The sequence below is a fragment of the Sturnira hondurensis genome, unplaced genomic scaffold, assembly GCF_014824575.4.
Source record: "Sturnira hondurensis isolate 20B ecotype Veracruz unplaced genomic scaffold, ASM1482457v3 Scaffold0013299, whole genome shotgun sequence".
In the NCBI taxonomy this organism is placed as follows: domain Eukaryota; kingdom Metazoa; phylum Chordata; class Mammalia; order Chiroptera; family Phyllostomidae; genus Sturnira; species Sturnira hondurensis.
This window is the reverse complement of record NW_028085930.1, coordinates 8,525,993-8,549,017: the sequence shown is the minus strand read 5'-3', so window position 1 is coordinate 8,549,017 and position 23,025 is coordinate 8,525,993. Positions and strand designations below refer to the sequence as shown.

The 23,025-nt window shown below is 40.3% G+C and overlaps 1 protein-coding gene across 4 annotated transcripts in view; it reads left to right on the top strand.

Moving 5' to 3' along the window:
• The window catches only part of COL6A5 (collagen type VI alpha 5 chain), a 111,099-nt gene extending 88,785 nt beyond the window's left edge, over positions 1-22,314 (top strand). The window contains exons 38-41 of one of the 4 annotated variants that reach the window (XM_037061311.1): positions 8,614-9,303; positions 11,438-11,534; positions 12,278-12,501; positions 21,713-22,314. In XM_037061311.1, coding sequence (XP_036917206.1) covers positions 8,614-9,303; positions 11,438-11,534; positions 12,278-12,501; positions 21,713-21,732 — 1,031 coding nt within the window. In that variant the 3' untranslated portion in view covers positions 21,733-22,314. The other 3 variants (XM_037061314.1, XM_037061312.1, XM_037061313.1) reach the window with 3 other exon arrangements.
• The last annotated feature ends 711 nt before the right edge of the window (positions 22,315-23,025 follow it).

The window sequence follows — 23,025 nt, the reverse complement described above, 5'->3', positions numbered from 1 at the left end:
TTTTTAATGGGTGTAGTTAATGCAGGGTGTTTATTTTAATGATATGGGAATAATGACAACCCTGAGGGGATAGGAATTTGTTATGGTTCTGTTTAAAAGGAAGAAAAAGGAAGAGAGAAGTTGCTTTTGTCTGTGTTACAATAACAGTCATTTGTGATAGTATTGTTAGAGGTAAGCATTCTAAAGTCTAATCATTCAAAAATGTGAACTTTTTTAGAAAACACAGATATGACTAGGTATTTCACGAACTGTAGAAATGATTTTTGAAAGCACAGTCCTATGACTGGATGTTTAAGAAAGGACAAAAAAAAAAAACCCTCATCTTTGCAACCATCTTTAATGACCATTGTTCAGTAATAATAGAAAGACTTTTTATTTGGTTTTTCAGATGTCTGGGAATCAAGATACCCGTAGCTATCATAAGATCCAATTTGGCTGAAGAAGTAATTGTACGTGGCTCTAGTAAGAAAAAAATGTACATTGTCAGTTATCCCCACCCCGCCCAGTTCCTCCTGGGTTGAAGTGTGCTGGGAGTTCCGTGAGGATTATGTCAGGTTGTGGCAGCCTGGAAACAGTGAGTCTCAGACCTGAGGATAATATATATGTTTTATCCTTTAAAATAAACCTTAGTCTCAGATCATAAGTATTATCTAGGGACTTTGTGTCATTCCTTCCCCCCCCCCTAAATTCACCTTTAGCCAACTGCCAAAATCTACCGAGGACTTTCTGTATAATGTGCCATCCTCATGGAGGGTAAATTATGGCTCTAATATTTTACTCAGTTGCTAGCAGTTGAGCATCGATAAGTTCCAGATGTACTGCACAAATAAAAGGTTGATAATCTGCATAAGTGCCTCCATATGTTCTGCTTATTACTCATTTATAATGTGATTCTTTTGGCCGATGGCTGCTCTTTCTGCCCTTGAACTGAAAATCTAGAGGGAAAATCAAGAATCACAACCATTTAGGAAACCCAGAGTCCTGTGGGCTGGGAATGAGTTGGGTATCACCTTCTTTCACAAGAAACACAACCACTGTCTTTATGCCATTGCCCCATCTCAGCTTCTTCTCTGCTCCGATTCCCAAGTTCATCTTCAATGCCATCACCTTTTCTACCTATTCCCACTCTTAACAGGATCTCAAGGACAATCTCTGTCCAAATCACTTGGAATGGAAGTTCTTCATTAGCACAGATTTCTAAGCCTTCCAAAGAACCACTGCTTCAGAGAGAATCATAGGGGAAAAGGGGATGGACTCACATGAACAAGGATAAAGGACACATGGACAATAACTAAGGGTGGAGGATGGAAATGGGAGGGAGGCGGGGAGCATGGGGGGGGGCGGGCAGGGTTGGGAATATAAGACAGAAAGCTGTACTTGAACAAGAATTAAATTAAAAAATTATTTTAAAAAAAAGAAGTGTGAGGGGGCAGGAAAAGCTACAAGCCTTAAAACCTTCATGGGTAATTTCTGTATGTCCTCAAGTTCGAGGTCCACTACCCCAGTGATTCACAAAGTGTGGTCCCTAAGCCATCAACATCAACATCTTCTGGGAACTCATTAGAACTGCAGGTTCTCATCCCAGACCTACTGAACCAGAAACTCGGGCTGAGGCTCAACAATCTGATTTAGCAGGCGGCACATGTGATTGCGACACAGGCTGAAGTTTGGGAGCCACTACGCATTCCACCACTTTGGCGTGCCAGACTTGCTCTGTGTTCTCAATGGAGCTGGAAGCAATTGGGCATCTAGCATCACAGAACAGAAGGGAGAATTTGTTGCCCAAGGGTTCCAGATGCACTGCGTTACAATATTATTTTGCTCATCAAAGACCGCTGAACATTTCATCCATCCATCCATCCATCCATCCAAATGTCTCAGTCAGAGTTTCAAGCTGTCCAAGGCCTTAGGATAACTTCAGCTGATATTCTTTCCAATGAATTTTCTTGAGAACCAATTTTAAATTAGAAGCAACAACACTTCCCTCTTCGAGTGAGGCTGGGATTGAACTCAAGACAATTTGCACAGGCTTTGTTTTACATTTTTGTCTACCTTTGATCTGATTCTCATCTACAAATTAGCTCTTTTTGAAAAGCCGATATGTCTTTTGACTTTGAATAAATCATCCGGTATTAGAGTTGGAATGGTATTTAATGGTCACCTCTTGCAAATCCATCGAGGGGCACCTGCCCTAGGAGACACTTTGCAATGTCTGGAGACAGTTTTGTTGTCACGATTGGAGGGTACCACTGGCTTCTAGTGGGCAGAGGCCATGATGCTGATAAGCATTTTGCAGTGCACAGGACAGCCCTTGCAACAAAGAATTACCCAGTCCAACTGTCAATAGTGAGGGAAACCCTGTTTTTTTTTTTAGAAGAAATTCCATGCCCCCACAATAATGGAACTAGAATTTCAAGGGCGGGAGTGGTGGGTCCTACACCCTGTGGACTGTCTCTCCATTATACCCTTAGGATTTGCTAATTTTTAAAAAGTTATGAAAGTACCATTACACCATATAAAATTTTGGTATGCAGAGTCCCACATTCAAACAACTTAGCCAGCTGAGCTATTTGTGTGGTATGGAACTTTGTTTTATAGGTTTACCTAGTTTTATTCAACTGCATATCATGCTTTTCATATATAATATTGTGATATATTTTACATATTGTTTCAAGCTTCATACTGATTTTTCGGTGTCCTTATAATGTTGCTTTTAATAAATGTGTGTATTTAGCTATTTGCCTCTTGTTGAACCTGTAGCTTACTTCTAATTTTGCTGTCATGCGGTGAACCGGAATCTATAGTCTTACTTCTGCTAAATTCAAACCTGTACTGGAATTAAATGCAGCAGATTGGCCTCTGAACACACAGAGGCCTCAGATTGGCCTCATCCCTGGAACACCAGCTGAATGTCCTGCTTTCACTTCACCAGTGCGTTCAGAAGAGGTCAGCAATGGAAGTGCAGTCATGTCTAAGCTTTAATGACATGTGTCGGGAACTGTCTAAGAAGTCTCAACCCTCTTGATGATCTTTGGGAATAAACTGAGTCTCCTGTTCATTGTAAACTGTGGCCTGAGGTTGTCTCATTTACTTTTGTTGGGAATTCATTATATTGGGGATTTGGGGGAAAGAGGGGTGGGCCTTAAGATTTTTGCTCTGTGTTTCCACTTCAGGGACGCTTCTCTGTTTGCTAATTTAAAAATAAGACATTGATAGGAATGTAACCTAAAGTTTTTCATGAAAGAGCCATTTTGTCATCTCATGCTTATATTTTTCCACCTTACTTCAGAAAGCATGGCATTAGCTCTGGGAGAAGTGTGCCGAGAAATCGGTGCCTTTGCTGTGTTTGACCTTGGGCCTCTGGAAGTGTTGACTCCTCAGTACAGTGAGCATTGGCCACCCTGGCTTTACTCGTAACAGTTGGGGGTCACGTGGTCATTCCAGAATTGTTACATAGTTATCGTGTACAGGTTACATGGTGCAGCTCTAATTTAATAGCAAACACTGTTTTCACTCCGCAAATGGCTGTTAAAATCAGAAGGATCAGGAAGATCAGATTTATCTGGGCTTCTGTCTGCTTCTGCCTGAATTACCTTGTGGCAAGATAAATGCCAGATTATTTTTTATTGCTGGACTCCGTATTTAGAAACTACAAAAAGTGTGGAATGCCCCCCAAAACTGTTACAGAGATATAGTTCAATTCAGACTCCAAAAAGGCAAAATCACTCAGTTTCCTCCCCCTCCCAAACACCACTGGGCCTCCCTTTCTTTCCCCCCAACCGCTGTGCTCTTGCCAGGCCACTCAGATTTTATTGCACATCTGACAGAAAATTCTGAAAATATGATGAATGAAAATATGAATTACATGTTTTATTATTAAATCAAAACGCATAGCTAAGTTTTATCATCTTGATAGTCCTTTATTGTTTGGGTTAGATTCTTTTTGGTTTGTTGTTGCTCATTAATGCACCTTATTTATGGATGAGCCTGTCTAGAAAAAGTCCAACCATTGTTAATATAACGAGAACGATTTGCACAACATCAATATAACCTGATAACCAAGGAGAGTGGACTGGAATGCACATGTGTGAACAATGATGACTTCACTGTACTAGTCAGTGGGGGCGGTAGACGCCATTGAGTGAGCACGTGTGCTCTGTGGCCATCACATTCAAAATGACCGAGTGAGAAGAGCAACAAATCTGCATCAGATTTTGCATTAGGCCTGAACATTCCTCCACAGAAACTATTTGGATGACTCAGAAGGCTGCAGCTATTGACAACTGGTGATTGGCAGCTTCAGCACAACAATGTGCCCCCTCATGCATCCTGTCTCCTATAGAGTTTTTTGGTGAAACATCAAATCACCCAGGTGACTCAGACCCCCGTAGCCCAGATTTAGCATCTTCAACTTCTGGCTTTTCGCAAAACTAAAATCACCTTTGAAAGGAAAGACATTTCTGACCGTAAGTCAGATTCAGGAAAATACGATGGGACAGCTGATGGCAATCGGAAGAACTGCGTAAGGTCCCAAGGTGCCTACTTTGAAGAGAACTGAAGTGTCATTGTCCTACGTACAATGTTTGTTGTATTGTGTATCTTCTTCAATAAACGTCTCTATTTTTCTTTTTTTTTATTTTAAAACTTGTATTTTTATTATTTTTTTTATTTTTTAAAGATTTTATTTATTTATTTATTTATTTTTAGAGGGGAAGGAGAGAGGGAGAGAAACATCAATGTATGGTTGCCTTTTGTGCATCCCCTGCTGGTAGTTAGCCTGCAAGGAACCGGTTTGCAACCCAGGCATGTGCCCTGACTGGGAATCGAACCGCGATCGTCTGGTTCGCAGGCCCGCGCTCAATCCACTGAGCTACGCCAGCCAGGGCTCTATTTTTCATATTACATGGCTGGATACCTTCAGGACAGACCTTATATTTATGTATATATTTATGTATTTTACCTTCTGACCCTATTCTCCCATTTCCTCCACTCCCGCTCCCCACCTCTGGCGACCACCACTCTATTCTCTGTATCTATGAGCTTGTTTGATTTTTTTAAAATTTAGATTCCACATACAAGGAAGACCATACAGTATTTGTTCTCTGTCTGACTTATTTCCCTTAGCATAATGCCCACAAGATCCATCCATGTTGTTGCAAATGGCAAGATTGCATTTTTTATGGCTGAACATGGATGTTTACTGTTTCCATATCGGCTATTGTGAATAATGTTACAACAAATGTGGGGATGCAAATATTTTTTTGAGTTAGTGTTTCTATCTTCTCTGGATAAATACCTAGAAGTGGAATTGCTGCATCATATGTATTTCTATTTTTAACTTTTTGAGGATTTTATTATACTGTTATTGTAGTTTTGATTGTCTTCCTTGAAGGTTTTACATGTGGACAAAACTAATGTGAACAGAGAGTTCAAGGTATCTGGACTATTTGAATTCAAATACACACGGCAGTTGCCTCTGTATGTCTCATGCAATCATTTGTTGCAATTAATAAAGCCATATCTTCAAACCGAGTTTTCCCATGGGAATCAGGCCTATAAAATGTATACAGATTGTTATGGCTTGCTCTTGCTAAAACTCCATCACCCTGGTCTAAAACAACAAATGTGTATTGTCTATCTTCAAGGTAATTTCCAAAGCCTATATGAGTTCTCCCAAGGATAGAGCTAATGAGCTCATCGCCATTCCCCTCTGCATGTTATTTTCATTTCCTTGATTGTACCTAGAATGTAGACAATAATATTCTATGTGATAGATAATAAGTCTTTCTATGATGTAAGACCCCAGGAAAACAATAAAAGCCTGTCTAGGCAAGGGTCGGGGCGCTCCCCTCTTGAGGGAGTGGCTGAGGCACCCATAGGCACTCTCCCCTTGGGAGAGTAGTTGTGTCTGTTCCCTTTTTCCACACAGGATTGTTGTCGCCTGTGCATTCCACAACAGGCAGACTCTGTGGGTCGGGGTCTGCAACACTTTAAAATAATTCTGGTGGTACAATTTATTTTTTCATTTCATTTTAAAAAAAAATCCTTGCCTATAAACTCATTCAAAGGCCAAAGCACAGAATAACACCATAAAACCAAAGTTCAAATCCAGGTGTTGGGTATAAATAACTCCTGGCATGTACCACGCTTTCTCTGTGCCCTGGTACCTCCTGCACCCTGTTGTTTCAGAGAGTGAAGTAGATGGCGAGGTGAGTCGTACAGACTTAAGTGCCATGTAGAAAAGTCTAGATCAAGAAAGACATTTATTTTAAGTTTTGAGGGACAAGAATAAAATCTATTTTAAAATAGTTACTCCTACTTTTTCTGGCAAATGGGGGAAAGAGGACCTCATACAATAAAACAAGAGTCTAAGTGTGTCTTTATTTCCCTTTGGCCTAAAATCAATGCCATGTTGTCAGATGCGCACTCTCGTGCCTGCCTACCTTGCTGGCCAGCCCTAGAGCTTGGCCGGCGACCTCACCAGGTGGGGAGAACAGGCCTGGGATGGCGGTGTTAAGTGGAGAGCTGTGAAAGTTATTGCCCACCCCCGCAGTTATGCATGCATGGACACAACAGAACGGGCTTCCTCGTTTCTTAGGGCCTGTGTGCACTTGTACCTGTGCATGTAAGTTCTGTTCCACTAATACCAGCTGACTTTGTATTTTCTCTTATGGAAATTCTGATTTGCAAAATATAGTATCCCAGGCAGGATTTTCAGATGTCTGAGACTTATTTGAGGTTTTTGGGATGCTCTAGGTACTGTGCAAACTTTATTTAATTCCCTAAAAGGCATTCTATGGTTGTGGTATGTGACTACTATTTTTTAGGTAACAAAACAGGTAAGGAGCAGACTTTGGGTGACAGAGCCAACAAATAGCAGACAGGACTCAAACAAACTCTGTAGGTTCTGCAAATAACCAATGCTCTACAATGCCTAGAGAAGAAAAATTACAAATTCTATTTAATTCATATAAACTGTCTACTTTTGGAAGAAAACTTCCTCTAGTGGTTTCAGTTAGAAGTAACAGCAACTGACCAAGATACTCATTCTCCAAACAAGGTTACAGGGCCTTTGGTGAGGTGGCTAATGTGCCCCTTTTTGTATCTGTTCTACCCTCATATCTGATGACAAATTCTTCTGAAGGTGTTCATATACTACCTTTTCTACCAAGCTGTCATTTCTTAGCCAAGTCATTTACCCTCTCCAAGCCTCAGCTTATTCATCTGTAAAATGGGAATAATAATTCCATCCTCATAGTGCTGCGTGGAAGATTAAATGACAGAAGACATGCGTAGAGCTGAGCATAAAAACTGAAGTGAACTGAATACCCAATTAAATACCCAGAACATGTAAAAGTGAGAAAGAAAGCATCAGCAACCTCATGAAATGTCTTATTATAAAAATTAACTTAAAAAATATCTACTCATGTGGAAAGAAACATGCATGTAATTTAGCCTCAGCTGTACATGTGGCTTACCTAGGGAGACCGCATGGATAATCTTGGCCCATGGACAAACTCCAAGGCAGATTGGAATTTGCATGTCCCGAGATTTCCCACAAATGCCCTGAAAGGCAGCATAGCTACTTAACAGCGTACTTAATCCCAATCCAAATGGTTTAGGTCCTATAGATTCTCTCTTCTCCCTAAATTCCCTTTCTACCCCATTTCTCCCTAAAGATAGTAGAGTACACTTGGCATTGTGGCTTCAATCTGGGCCAAAGTTACGCTGATCTCTTGGGGTGCTTCCCTGGAAATTCATCTGGAAATTCCTCATTTCTTCCAAGCCTTGTCAATAACAAAGGGAGCCAGCCCTTTCTCCTCTGCCATTCTGAGGAAATTTTCCCATAAACTTGAAGACAGGAATTTGGCTTGGTGACATTTCCAGAAAATACACAGCCTGGCTGTGTACATGTTATCCACACTTCTGCCAGGTTTTTTTGAAGGAAAATATTTTTGAAGGCCCAGTCTCCTCAAATAAGATGAATTTAGACTCAAAGTAAAATAATCACACCTTATGTTTCAGTAAATTTTAGTTTTCAAGAAATAAACACCTACATGTAGCTTCTTGGATTCTCATGCTAATCCTATAAGTAAGTAGAGAACCTACATTTAGAGGTTGATTTTGTAGGTGAAATACACCTCTTTAGAAAATAGTTCTGTTGGGTACTTTGGAAAAGAATTAAGATGTTTCTCATATATAAAGAGAAAACTGGGGGGAAACAGCAATATTTCTGGTATGGGCGTGCATGAAGTAGTATGTCACTAACATGGTAAGTAACCCTTTCTATTAGAACACTTATGAAATAGCCTTTCTTGCATTTTAACAGAGTGTGTGGATCAACCTTTGACAAAGATCTGGGGTGGGGTAGCAAATAAGATTTTTTTTTTCATTTAACAACGCCTGTCAAATGGTAATGGCTCTCCATGCACTGTGTGAAGATGTAATTGGAGAGTGAATCTGGGAACATGTACTGAAATTGATTGGTGATGTCTGCCACAGGTGTGGGAGTGAAGCATGGAAATCCCATGCTGTGTATTTATCTTCCTTGGCTAGGAGTTCTGAGTTTATTCTTCTACTAAAAGAACAGTGATTTGAGTTATTCTGTTGCAGGACATGAAAACCATGGCAGAAAAGAAGAACTAGGTCCTGCCAAGCAACCTGGAGATGCCTCTCTTCAAGAGTATTACATGGATGTAGCTTTCCTCATTGACTCTTCCCAAAGAGTAGGAAATGATGAGTTTAAGGAAGTGAAAGCTTTCATAACCTCAGTGCTTGATTACTTTCACATTGCCCCAGATCCACTGACTTCCACCTTAGGAGACAGAGTGGCGGTCCTGACCTACTCTCCCCCAGGCTATAGGCCCAACACTGAAGAATGCCCTGTCTACCTGGAATTTGATTTGCTTACTTATAACACTATATACCAAATGAAACATCATCTCCAAGACTCTCTTCAGCATCTCAATGGAAATGTTTTTATTGGCCATGCCCTGCAGTGGACAATTGACAACGTCTTTACAGGAACCCCCAATTTGCGGAAAAACAAAGTTATCTTTGTTGTATCTGCTGGAGAAACTGACCCCCTAGATAAGGAAGTATTAAGGAATGTATCTCTGAGAGCCAAGTGTCAGGGCTACTCCCTATTTGTGTTTTCATTTGGTCCTGTACACAATGACAAGGAATTAGAAGAATTAGCCAGCCACCCCCTGGATCATCACTTAGTGCAGCTTGGGCGAGCCCACAAGCCAGACTTGAACTATATCATCAAGTTTGTCAAGCCATTTGTCTATTCAATCAGACGTAAGTCATTAAACTTTTTCTCTTCTGCTGATTTTTTTAAAGATTTTATTTATTTATTTATCTTTAGAGGGGATGGAGAGAGGGAGAGAAACATCAATGTATGGTTGCCTTTTGTGCGTACCCTGCTGGGAGTTGGCCTGCAGGGAACCCACCTGCAACCCAGGCATGTGCCCAGGCATGTGCCCTGGGAATCGAACCACGATCCTCTGGTTCGCAGGCCCGCGCTCAATCCACTGAGCTACACCAGCCAGGGCTTCTTCTGCTGATTTTTTAAAACATGTTATTTATCTATCTGTTTGTTTTTATTGAATTTATTAGGGTGTTATTATTTCACAAAATTATCTAGGTTTCAGGTGCACAATTCTATACATTATCAGTGTATTGTATTGTATGTTCACCACCCCACGTCAGGTCTCCTTGCATCACCACTGATCCCCAGTTTACCCCTCCTCCTTCCCTCTACTGTTGTCTGCCTGTGAGGTTTGTTTCTTCTTTTGCTTTATCTCTTCACCTTTTTTCACCTAGCCTCCAACTCCCTCTCCTCAGACAGCTGTCAGTTTGTTTTCTATATCTATGAGTCTATTTATATTTTGTTGTTACTTATTTTGTTCATTAGATTTCACATAGTGATTTCACGTGGTATTTCTCTTTCTCTGACTGGTTTATTTCACTTAGCATAATACTCTCCAGGTCCATCCTTGCTCCATGCTGTCGCAAAAGATAAGATGTCTTTCTCTTTTATGACTAAGTAGTATCCCATTGTGTCAATGTACCCCAGGTTTTTTTATCCACTCATCCACTGACAGGCACTTGGGCTGCTTCCTTCTATTGCTTTTGTAATACATTTAATATCTCTACGTACACTCTACCGTATGACATAGTAACATGATCCTCACTTCCATCAAGTGTGGTGGAGTCTGAGATCTGAGTAAGAGGCAGTAAGAAAACCACAGAGAAAAATCTCAGGCCTTATTGACCTTGAACTTTACTGCTACACTATCAAGATACTTGTCAGAAAAGCTCTGTTTGGGTAAGAAGTGTCTTTTAACCCTAACCTGTGAGTGTTTACTGTATACAATGTTCTTTCAATGGATTTTATCCTTAGTACGGCCCTCAAAGCACAGTAGTGTTTTCCAAGTTTGAAAACTAAGGTCCAGAGACATTAAATAAATTGCTCAAAAGCTCACAGTTAATAGTTGGCAAATTCTAGACTGAACCCCATGCATTCTGACCCAAGATTTGTGCTCTTGTTCACTAAACTATACTTCAGTTTCTAAACCCTTAGCAAGAGCTGCTGCTGTAATAAATAATATTCCACTAGCACCACCTTCCACCTGCTCCAAGGACTTTAATCTTACCTTGTCCTTATGAATTACTTTTGGTTCTGACTTGAATTCTTATAAGCCGTGGGCACAAATCTCTTCTAGGCCCTTTGCCCCACACAACAGGCTTGGGCACAGCCAGGCGGGAGAGTCAAGGGTGTCTTCACAGTAAGGCTTCAAGAATGGCTGCTCCAGCCTCTGTCCATGTGTTATCATTTTAGACTCGTGCATAGGACAGTAGTGTACCTAAGAGCTTGCAGCAGCAAGCAAGTACTGGCTGGTGCTGGGGATTAGGAGTGGGTCGGAGGCATTGTACGGTTGTCTGTAGCTCCTGCAAGTTTATGAGGGACTCTCAGGACTGCAGATTTTCTGGCACTCAGAAAGTCCTAGGACTCTTGGCATTCGTGATTTATATTTACCAGCAGGCTTATCATTTGCAAAATATGGTGCCTCCTTCCAACCTTAAGATAAATAGGCCAGGCAATTTCAATAGCTAATGGTGTTTTCTAGAAAGATCCTCCTTTTGTAGGGAGAGAAACAGATGATCGAAGAGATTAGGAGCTGTGCTTGAATTGTACTGCAAGCCTGTGATGCACAGAGCCTGAGAATTTTTGACTCAATCACCGCTGTATCTCATTGACTTTGCCAATGAGGTATTGCCATGTCAGAGAGTGCCCACTTTGCTGAGTCCTTTATAAAATGAATTTGCTCTTGAAAACACGCCCAGTCAGAGAGAGAGATGAACTGACCTTGGGTAATACCCAGAACATGAAAGAGTAAGATTTAGATTGACCAGCCCACTCTCTCTCCAGGTGCCATGAATAACTACCCTCCTGCGGATCTGAGACCCAAGTGTGTGAACCTCACCTCTCCCAACCCAGAGGCTGCAGGCACAGGAAACACTGTCTTGTGAGTTGACAGATTTGCAGTTTGGGTAACACTGCAGCTGAAAACAGCCCTACAGAAAGTAATTTGAAATGAAGGGCATTTGGTTTTCAGGATGCAAGAAGTCTGGTTGTGGGTTGTGCACTCGTGTACATGCGTGTTCGGTTAGTGCTCCTGCTTCGCGATGACAGCACAGATCTGGTGTTAATGGAAATCACATCTGACCCATGTCAGCAAGAACCGTGTTTCCATCTCTTATGCTTTTACAAAAAAGAAGACGCCCTTAAAATATCTTGCTAGTAGTAACTGTATATTACCAATGTAGGTTCCTAGGGTTGGGTATTACCAAACAAAAACGATCATATCCAAGGTTTGATGTAACAGCCTTAGAGCAGCAGGAGAACATGAAAAAGGCAAAGTCACAAAAGCTACAAAAACATTTGCCATTTAATAAACAGAACCTCTGTGAAGACTGGCAGGAGTCTTTTAAGTTTGATTTTGCAAAGTTAAACCCTAATCACTCAATGGAAATCCAGTGATAGCATAATATTGATTTGAAGTCCTCAATCACCGACACAAATGTCTAATTTTCCTTCAGAATATTAAAAAATTAGTCCTCTGTCAAATTTCATCCACAAACTGCATTTGGATCATCCCAATCACATGCATAAAATTGGTTCCTGTTGTATTATCTGGCTGTATTGACATTAAATCTTGCAAGGGGCCTGGCTAACGTATTTTTTCATTTCTTTTCCCTGTCACGTCAGCCTTATTCCCGAGGTGTATGAGATAGAGTCAGAGAGCGGTGAGCTGTTTGGTGAATTTGGGTCCCAGGAGCAGCACCTCTTTGTGCTGGGGAGCGATCATAGTAATGGTTCTGGAGTGGCTGCTGATTTGATTCAGAAGCTGTACCTGCTCTTGTCAACGGGGGAACTGATGGTGAAAGATGAGGAAGAGGCACATTCCAAAGAAACTACAGCTCCAGAAAATGGTAAATAGTGAGATTTTAAAAAGGTAACCTTGAATACAATAGAACTGAAGATGCTGAAGTATCTTTTTTGTGTGTTTGGATCTTTCCCTGGTGAAGATGGGCAGTGAGAACTCACGGACAGGTAGAGATGATGGGATAGAGGGGCTGATTACCCAGGGCTACAAGGGGTCCCCTGAAATAAGGGGGCAAAGGAAGTAAAACTTCAGAAAGGCAAAAAGGGGGTCAGGGTGCTGACAAAATTAGAACTCGAAGAGGCATAAATGTTTGGTGGGGGGTCAGGGAATGGAGACATAAACAGAGCAAGAGCAAGGACCACAGGTGCTGAATAAGGAGGAGGAGGAGGAGGCCTTCTGCAAGATGGAGGCAGAGAGAAACTGCGCAATGAGCCTCCAGCGTTTGAACACTCAGGGTCTGCCTTCTACCTTAGCAACCAAGGCTTCCCTGGTCAGGCATGCAGGGCCCTAGCTGACCCCCAACCTCAGTGGCATCTGGAGAGAACAAGGCTGCTATGATTCTGAGATCTCTGTGGTGGCTGAGGGTGGCTTCTTAGGCTGCATGAGGAAATGGTTATGGACCTACAGCTAAACAGAAATTAGGAAATGGAGAACAAGAAGCTCCAGTAGGCTCTAGGGTAGCCCCCTTAGTCTTAAAATAGAGTAAGCCCACACTGCCTATGTTTCCCCTGGGTTAATTACAAAGAAAAACTCTGGACAAAACACAAAATGCAACTATTATACCTGAGACCTCTGCAAAGTACACCAAAGCAGGTACACTATGAAGGGGCTTGAGTTTCCCACTTTTTCTTTTTCCTTTTGGAGTTTTGTGCAGATGGCAGGCCCCAGCCAAACTCAGAACTGACCCTGTATCTCTGGGCAAAAGAACTAGAATCAGAGGCCCCTGTTTGTCTAAGATAGTGGAAGAAATTCCCAATTTTCCCCCTTTTCTCTCATGGTGTTGCTCTGAAGGTGGGCACAGTTTGGAGCCGGGTGAAAGGCCAGGCAGCTAAAATGGAAGAGAAACTGTCTTTCTGGCCAGAGGAACCAGGAAGAGAGGCCCTGTTGGTCAGCATGTGGGAGGGACCTCAGAGAGAAGAGAACATGAGAAGGGGATCCTCTAATTCTAATTAAGGGAACTCTGGGAGTCCTGTGCTCTCCCCTCCGTTGTACATGGTTGGGAAAGACCCAAAACAGGATAAGCAAAGGCTTGAGATGGTAAATTGAGATTGAAACACTGGCCCCAGAAGTGAGACAGTATCTGAATTCTGAACCTACCTGGTTGATTGCCTGCTTAAAATTTTTTTATATTCTATAGAGAATTATAATAGGACTTAGAGCAGGGGAATCAAACTCATTTTCACCAGGGGCTACATCAGCCTCACAGTTGCCTTCAAAGGGCCGAATGCAGAACTCCTTGCCCCTAGTTAAGGAGTAGTTACATTTATACAGTCCCAAAATTACATTCGGCCCTTTGAAGGCAACAGCGAGGCTGATGTGACCCCCCCTGTGAAGATGAGTTTGACCCCCCTGACTTACAATCTATACAACATAATATTCAAAATGTTCAGGATAAAATCCAAAAAGTGTGCAGCTTACAGGGAAGCAGGAGATGTGAACTATTTTCAAAGGAAAAGACAATCAACAGATGCCAACCTCAGGCTGACTCAGAAGTTGCCATTATCCCAGATATTAAAGCAGCTATTTAACTGTCCTCTGTGAGATAAAAATAAACAACTTGACTTGAACGAGAGATAGACATCCTCAGAAGAGAAATAGAGATAACAGTAAAGAATTAAAAGAAAATTTTAGAAGTAAGAAAATACAATCTCTGAAATTAAAAAATTTGCTGGATAGGTTCAGTAGCAGAGTGAAGATGGCAGAGGAAAGTCATGAACTTAAAAATAGACTAATTATATAATCTGAGGCAAGAAGAGTTTTTTAAAAAATAAACAGAGCCTCAGGAACTTGTGGCACAATACCAAAAGGTCTAACATATGTTTCATTGGCATTCTGGAAGGAAAGTAGAAAGTTAAATTCATTCAGAAAAAAATATTTAAGGAAATACCAAACACCAAATTGGAAAAAGATGTAACAACTTCCCAGATTTTAAAACTTAACACATCCTAAACTGCTGAAAACAAAAGTAAAAGAAAAGTATTAACGCATTAGAGAAAGACTGCATGTACAAAAGAAGAGAACAAATGCTCAAGTGACCATTGATTTAGTATTTGAAACCATGGAGTCTAGAAGACAGTGAAATGATAGCTATAGATAGATATTTTAGTGCTGAAAGAAAAGAATGATGGACACAGGATTTTATATCCAGTGAAAATAGCCCTCTGGAATAAAGGCAAATGAAGAAATTCTCAGCTAAAGGAATATTAAGAGAATGTGTTGCCAGCAGACATGTTCTAAAGTATTATAATGGACAATCAGGGAATTGGATTGAGGAGGGTCAAATGCCTGGGGACTGGAAGGGTAAGAACACTGACGAAGGGACTCAAATGAGACATGAAGTAGGGGATTGGAAGGGAGGCTGATGGAGTAAGAAAAAGCGTCAGGTACCGGATACAGCTTACCTGTGTATAGAGTGGTACTGTTTGTAAGTAATTTCACACACATGAGCTCATTGGGTTCCCACCAAAACCCTGTGTCGGGGGCAGGAACTGATAACCTTCATGTACAGATGGAGAAACTGAAGCTCAAAGAGATTTAGTGCCTTATTGGGACTTGACCCAGTCTGGCCACTCCTAATTCAGTGTGCTCTCCCAATAGTGTAGGAAGGCATCGGGGTAGATCAGAGACAGAGTGGGTGAGTATAAGAGCGGATGTCTTAGTGAGCTCAGGCTGCTGTAACAAATGTTATAGACAGAGTGGTCTAAACAGTAGTAATTTATTTTCTCACAGTTCTGGAGGATGGGACATCCAAGATCAGGGTACCAGTCAATTGGGTTCCTGGCGAGGGCTCTCTTCCTGGCTTGCAGAAGGCCACCTTCTTGCTGTGTCCTTCATGGTGAAGAGTCTTGGTGTTTCTTCCTTTTTTTTTTATAATGACACCACCTTAATTAGGTCAGGGCTCCATCCTTACGACCTGATTTAACCTTAGTCACCTCCTTAAAGGCCCTCCATCCAATACACTCACAAGGGGGTTAGGGCTTCAAGATAGGAATTGTGTGTTTGGTGTAATCACAGGAAAGAGCCCCATTAATCAGCATTTCCCAAACTTGTTTATACATTATAATCACCTAGATATTTGTTGACATTTCCATTGTCCACACTTCACATCAATTAAATCACATTCTCTAAAGGGTGAGACACAGGCACTCATATTCTTTTTTAAACTCTACAAGTGATTCCAATGTGCAAGTAGGTTTGGAAAACTGCTATAAATCCCAACTGAATTGGTCCTCTGAGCTGTGTTAAGGTGGTTTGCTACTGAAATAAGATTGGTAGAATCAAAAGGATTATTATCAAGTGAGCACTACCAATACTTTTCTTGTTTCATATCATTCCCCATAATTTCTTTCCTTCAAACACTTTCTCCATTTTCCTACTGATATATCATACATCTTGAAGTGAGCCCTGTCTGTAGTCATTCCTGGAGAGAGTGGCATTTGGTGACATAAGGCTGGCCCCGCTCCGTGAAGGCAGTCTGAGTCTCTTCAGAAAATAGCAGGGTGGCTTTTTTCTTGGAATCGTGGAAGATTAGAATCTGAAAACTGGAATGCCTTTAGAAATCAGTGAGTTTTACTGTATCTTTTTACAGATAAAGAAATTAGAGCTAAAGACATCTGAACTGTCATAGCAAAGAATACCCACATCACCAGGTCCATGGCTCATTTGTCACAACGATTCTTTCTCTGTAATTATGTTTGTCGAACACAAGTTCGCCTCAAAGTGAGGCCACAGAAAGGTGATAATAAAACCCATCTGTGGGATGTTGAAAGGTTGGAGATGATGCATGGGAAACTCGGAATACACACTGTGCCTGGCATATAATTAACCAGTCTTATTTCTATATAAATTAACTAAGGCTGGTAATTTATTTGACACTTAAAATAAAAATACATTGTGAAGAATTATAAGCCTTTATATTACTCTGCTTATCTTTTATTTTCCAAAAGAGAGAGCGCTGTTCTTGTCATCTGATCATTTTTCTAATATTTTGCCTTTATCCATCTACTTAACATGCAGATTTTGTTTGGTTATTATAATGTGCATTTGTAAGGTTTCACTGAGGATTTTTAAAAGCGCAGCTGTATTTATTTCCCCGTTATGCCTACCCAGGGCTTGTTTCCTAGTCTTTATTTCTCCAACATCAAGTGCATTGTCTCTCTAAGCATGGTCCTGGGGCCAGCAAAACCAGCATTAGCGAGGGATTCTTTGGAAATGTAGATTCTTACTCACTTAATCTAAAAGGCATTAAATTTAAAGGATGTTTGTAAAATTCTACTATGTAAACAAACAGATATTGCCTCCAAATACCAAGAGCTTTTGCAGGTAAGTATTAGAAGCTGGAAAGCACTGTGTTTGGAATAATGCGTACCTGTCAAACATGTATGAACATGTCCATTGTAGACATCCTTTAGAGAGGGTTTTTCTTTTTTAACTGGGTGTTGTCGTCTGCCCATTTACTTTGGAAAGAAATGTGTGGTACAATTTATTGAGCAGAAATCTTTAATTTTGGTGTAGTCAGATCAATAAAGAAAAAGTTTTGTGGTATGTTTTTGGGTTTGCTTAAAAAGAACCCTCTCATTTTGCATTGACTTTATGGTTTTACTTTTCCCATTTAGATCTTTAATCTATCTGGTGCCCAACTCACCATACAGTTTTTAGGAATGAATCTGCTTTTATTTCTATATGATACAGTGAGTCAATCTATCACAGTGTCAGTAACTGTATAAATTTAGAGGCTCAAGTGTTTTGTGATGGATATTTTAACTTTTCTAAAAATCTTACAGGTTATAACACCCACCTTCCTTTGTCTCATATCTTTTTTTCTTGGCATGTCTTTCAGATTTTTCTAAAGTATGTTTTATTGATTATTTGATTACAGTTTTCTGAAATTTCACCCCTTTATCACCCTCTGTTGTGCCCCCCCAACCCTCCAGCATTATCCCTGCTTAGTTCATGTCCATGGATTGTACGTGTAAATTCTTTGAATTCTCTGTTTCCTGTACCATTCTTAATCTCTCTCTTAATCTCATAAATCTATTTTATGCCTACCAATTATGCTTCTTATTCCCTGTACCTTCCCCTGCATTCCTCCCCTCCCCTTCCTTCCTGAAAACCCTCCATGTAATGTCCGTTTCTCTGATTCTGTTCTTGTTTTAGATGTTGGCTTAGTTTATGTTTTCATTGTTTTCTTTTTTTCTTAGGTTCAGTTGTTGATAGTTGTGAGTTTGTTGTTATTTTACTGTTCATAGTTTTTGATCTTCAATTTCTTAGATATGTCCCTTTAACATTTCATGTAATAAGGGCTTGGTGATGATGAACTCCTTGAACTTGACCTTATCTGGGAAGCACTTCATCTGCTCTTCCATTCTAAATGAGAGCTTTGCTGGATAGAGCAATCTTGAATGTAGGTCCTTGTCTTTCGTGATTTTGAATACATCTTTCTAGCCCCTTCTTGCCTGTAAGGTTTCTTTTGAGAAATCAGCTGATAGTCTTACGGGCACTCAGAAAGGCTTTTCTCTGTATGTGTGTTTTAAAGGAAAGATGGTATAAATGTAAGACAACTCTCACTAGGCTATCAAATAAAAAAAACTAGTCCTGATTTTCTCTCTAGCTCCACTAACTTAATTAAAACCACAGATATTCAATAGAAATAAAAGAAATACAGATTCCTGGATGCCACCAAAGACCTACTGAGTTAGAATCAGAAGCTCTGGGATTTCAGCCCTCCAGGTGATTCTGATGCAGGCTAGAGTTTTAGAACTACTGGCCAAGAGAGCTAAATTAGTTTTCTTTAATGGGGGTTGTTATCTTGATAAGTATTTGGGAAAATACAATTTTCCAGTAAAGCACTAATAAGTGTATGTCCTTTTTACAGGACATCTCAGTTCCTTTGATAGGCTAATATGCATTGTGATTCTGAGACAGGGACTCTGGTCAAAACAATGTGCAGATTCTTGTACTACTGGGAGCATCTTACCGAGTTAGTGTTGTACAGAAACCACTGTGAGAAACAGTAGTTGAAAGAGTGAATCCAGGGGTCGGGCATGGATTTGAATCCTATTTCTGCAGTTACTGATCATGTGATCTTGGACACATCACTTGGCTTCTTTGAGCTTCCATTTCCTCATCTGTAAAATGGGGATAATAACAGAGTCTACATCATAGGGTAGTGTGAACAGTAAACCAATGTAAAGTGCTTCCAACAGCACTTGGAATAGAATAATAGTTTAATACATGTTAGCTATTATTTAAAATGACGATGGTGAGGAAGAGGAGATGTTGATGCTGACAGTGATGAGGACAAATGATATATTAGAACCTATGGCCATGGTGGAAAGAATGCCAGACTGGGAATGAGGAAATCCAGATGCTGGTTTTGGTTCTGTCACTAACCCTGTGATGTCCAAAAGTCATCAGATTGCCCTGGTCCTCAACTTTCTTATTTGTGTAATGAGAGCTTGGGCAAAGCCGGTGATATTCATACTGAGGCACACTGCGGGGAAGATGGGGGGGGTGGGGGGGTGTCACACAAAGACTTTCCAGTGTACGGATTTCTAAAAATGAACCTTAAAGGAGTCTATCTACCTGAGGATGTTTGTGTCTGAGGAATCATGGAGGGTCTCCTTTCTTGTATCCCCTTGTCCAGATGCCCCCCACCCCACTTCACACAAATGCTGGCCCATGTTTCAATGACTCTGAATCCATTTATGGTTCTTCCCTCAGGTGTAAATCCCTCCTAGGGAGGTGCAGGGTGGGGGTGGGGCCGATTGTCAAACAAGGAGTCGGATTAGACAGTGGATCTTAGTCCTCCCTTAAGCCAGGTAAGACTTTAAGTCTTTCCTGTCCCTTGTTTCTGTTAAGGAAGAAGTCTGTTGCTAGAAATGGGGTGTTTGAATTCATGTTTGAATGTCATAAATTCAGATATATTTATAGAGTAAGGATAATAGGAGTGATGATGAATTTCACGTAGTGATCTGGCCTGTTCTATTTTCTATTTCTCAACTCTTGTCAAAGGATGCATCTCTCCTGAGTGAGAATTCCGTGGGAACAAAGCAAAAAGCGTATAGGAGAAATACTGATGGAGAGCAAGCATTGTTTCATGAGGCCCCCAGAAATCATAGCAAGAGCCTTAATCACTTCCCTATCTTGGAATAGAATCATAAGTCGTCACAGAGACCCTCAGCAACATGCTAATTTCAGTAGGAAGATGAAATCAGACTCCAAGGCAGAGGTGTTGATTAGTTTTACAGTAAGGACTAGTTCTGCCAATTAGGCTATATGAGGGGCACGTCCCAGAAAGCAAACAAGCTAAGTTGCAGCTTCAAAATTCTGAAGAAAAAGTATATAACACAGACTATAAGAAATATTATTTGATCCAAAAAGATAGTGATGATTCACATGTCAAGTATGCTTAATTTAGCAACGATTAAATTTTTCTAATCGTATTTTATTTTCTCCAGTTGAACACCATATCTGTGAGTGAAAGAGTGCTATGATTAATAGCCACTTGGTAAGGATGGTAAAGCATTTGGGGGTACATTTTTCCAAAAGGGGAAAATGTCATCTAATTACTGGGTAACAGTATCTTTTATAAAACTTTTTGAAAGGCTACTGGCTAGTTTTTCACACATTACTCAAAAAGGATTCAAAGAATTATTTGATATTGCTATAATAAAATTTCTTCAAAAACTATCCATAGTAAACAATATTTGTCAGTGCTTAAATCTGTGACAATATCTATTAATAGAATTGATGTTAAGCTTTACCTTACTCTAGAATTAATTGGGTAAACAATAAAAAATTTTAAAGCATATAAAAACATTACAGTTACAGTGAAATTCCATGAGGGAAGTACAGTGGAAATAGATGTTTAAGGAAAGAAAGAAAACTACAAAATGTCTGGCTTTTAACTGTGAGCATGTTTACACAGACTTTAGATAGATAATGACAATCTCAAACCACCAGGATATTTGGATTCCATTGGGTAAATCAAAAGAGAAATGTGGAAGTTTTATTTTTACATGTCACTTTTTACAATATATCACAAACTACATCCTTTTCAACCACTTCAACACATATTTTTTTAAAACTTTAGATGTTAACTTTAAAATACGCAAGGCAAGAGTATTTTTTTTCTTTGAGGTGGATATGTAAGGAAAAGTATTTGAGGAGTAGATAGGTAGGAGCATCTCTAAGGCTCTGTCCTGGACCAGGTTCCCTACCCACCAACCCTGAGGTGAGGATTTGTGTGCCCATAACTTATTGGAAGAGCCGTTCATGGGAAACCAGGAAGGGAATGTAGGAAGAAAGACAGGGAAGGATGGGAAGCCGGACAGGTGTTATCTGGGGCAACGTGCCATAGAGGGCAGCTTTAGGTTGCTCCTTTCAGCACTCAGGCATCTGAGTTTTGCCAAAGAATCATCCTGCCCCAAGGCAAGGAAGTTGGGCTTTCTTACTCATAGATCTCTGATTGGTCACCGGGCAGGCTGCACCCTCCCAGGCACTCACGTTCAGTGATTCAAGCTGCTCCAGCGGCTGGACAGCGGCCCTGTGAAGAACAGTAGGTGTTGATGTCAGAAGCAAAATCTCACAGGAGAGTGGGAGTTGGGGCTTTGGGGGTGGGGGGTGGCAGGGAGGAGAGAGGGGCAAGAGCAGAAGGAATGTTGTCTAGAAGTTAATGCTGATAAAAGATCAGAGGGATTCTGAGCAAAGCCCTGCCTTTGTCCACTGCACATTTCTTCCAGCTTCACTTCAGTGAGACCAGTTACTAAATGTGCTAAGCATGGAATTTCAGATCATGAACATATTGTACCAATGTTCTTCCAGAAAGAATTATATCTATACTAGTTGTATTTATGTGTTGCTCATTTATATCTATTATGTCATCACCCTGCACTGGACTTGTATTTTGATTATTGAAAATGGCAAAAATCATGTGTGTTTGTTTCATATGTAGCATATGAAGGGATAGGCTGTAAAGATAATGTTCTAAACAAGTCTAGCAACATTAAGAGTGATTGTATTTTGATGTGTTGCAGATGGTGAGGACACAAGGTGATCGTAGCAGAAAAGAAGAGCTCCATTGACATGTATGATTCCCTGTGGTTCTGACCAGAAAGTATAAATAAATTATCTATTGAAGGTGTGGAGGGGCAAGTGGCAGGAATTTTTTTCAGTTTTTACAGCTGGCTAACCACATGCTAAATTCGCTGTTTCAAATCTGCGGGAAAGACTTTTTTGAGTGGAGACATCAGTGAGCAGAATTGGGAAACTAGGAATGATTTAATTTCTCTCGAGAACTGAGACAACTGACCTTGAAGAGATAGCTAACTGAATCTTTCCTTTGACAACTCTAGCATTCAGGACTCAATTCCGATGATATATCGGCCTAAAGAAGATTTTTGTCATAATTTTCATCACATCTATATCTCACATTGGGCTCTTGAGTAAAAAGCAGTTAGAATTAGAATTTCCTATTGAATAGGAATATCTAATATTTATTCACAGAACTGGAAACCCACGTCCATGTCTTTGGTTCTGCTACGACCCTACCGTTGCCTCTCTTACTGGTTGCCCTGTGAAATCCACCCCCTTAGTCAATGCTTGCTCTTTCCTAGGCATTTGCAAAAGAATGGAATGTGTGAGAAAGCAAAAGGTGAAATGAGGCTAATTTGGTGAACTGCTATTTTGCACTCTAATCAAAAGAGTTCGCTTTGCGTTTTAGCATGCTTTGTGTGTACTTGACTTTGCTGCAACAAAACGAAACATTATGGAAAAGCATGAATGGTCTATAAGACCAGAGTTTATTCTGTTCACTTTTATTTCACTGTAGGCTAACTGAGACCCATGGGAACACCACTGCAGAATTAAACATATTTGGAAAATAATACATGAATGTAAAATAAATAAATCTTTAGTGAATTCATTTCAAAAATCATTCAATTTGGCTAAGGCAGCAAGTAATGACCAAGTTAATGAGGATATATATTTCATATTTTAAAAGCGACTGTGTTAATGAGGTAATGCTATAAGGGGTTTTGTACTTTTTCCATGTAATTTTCCTTAACATTACTCTCGCTGTTTGAACAATTTAAAACTAATCTAATCAATTATTTCTAGGCTGTAAAAAATTTTAAAGTGGCCATTTTATTGCTCTCTGGGAAGTTCAATGAATAAATTAAAGTTCAGTTTTACCCTAAGAATCCTGGTGTTCGTGTGTGTGTTAATATATGCAAGAGGAATATATCAGATCTCTAAATTTGAAAGTAACATGGGTTATCAAGACTGTAAAGCCAGAAGAACTCGCACTCTGTGGATGGAAGTGTAAACCGTTCCACTGTGAACTGAGCGA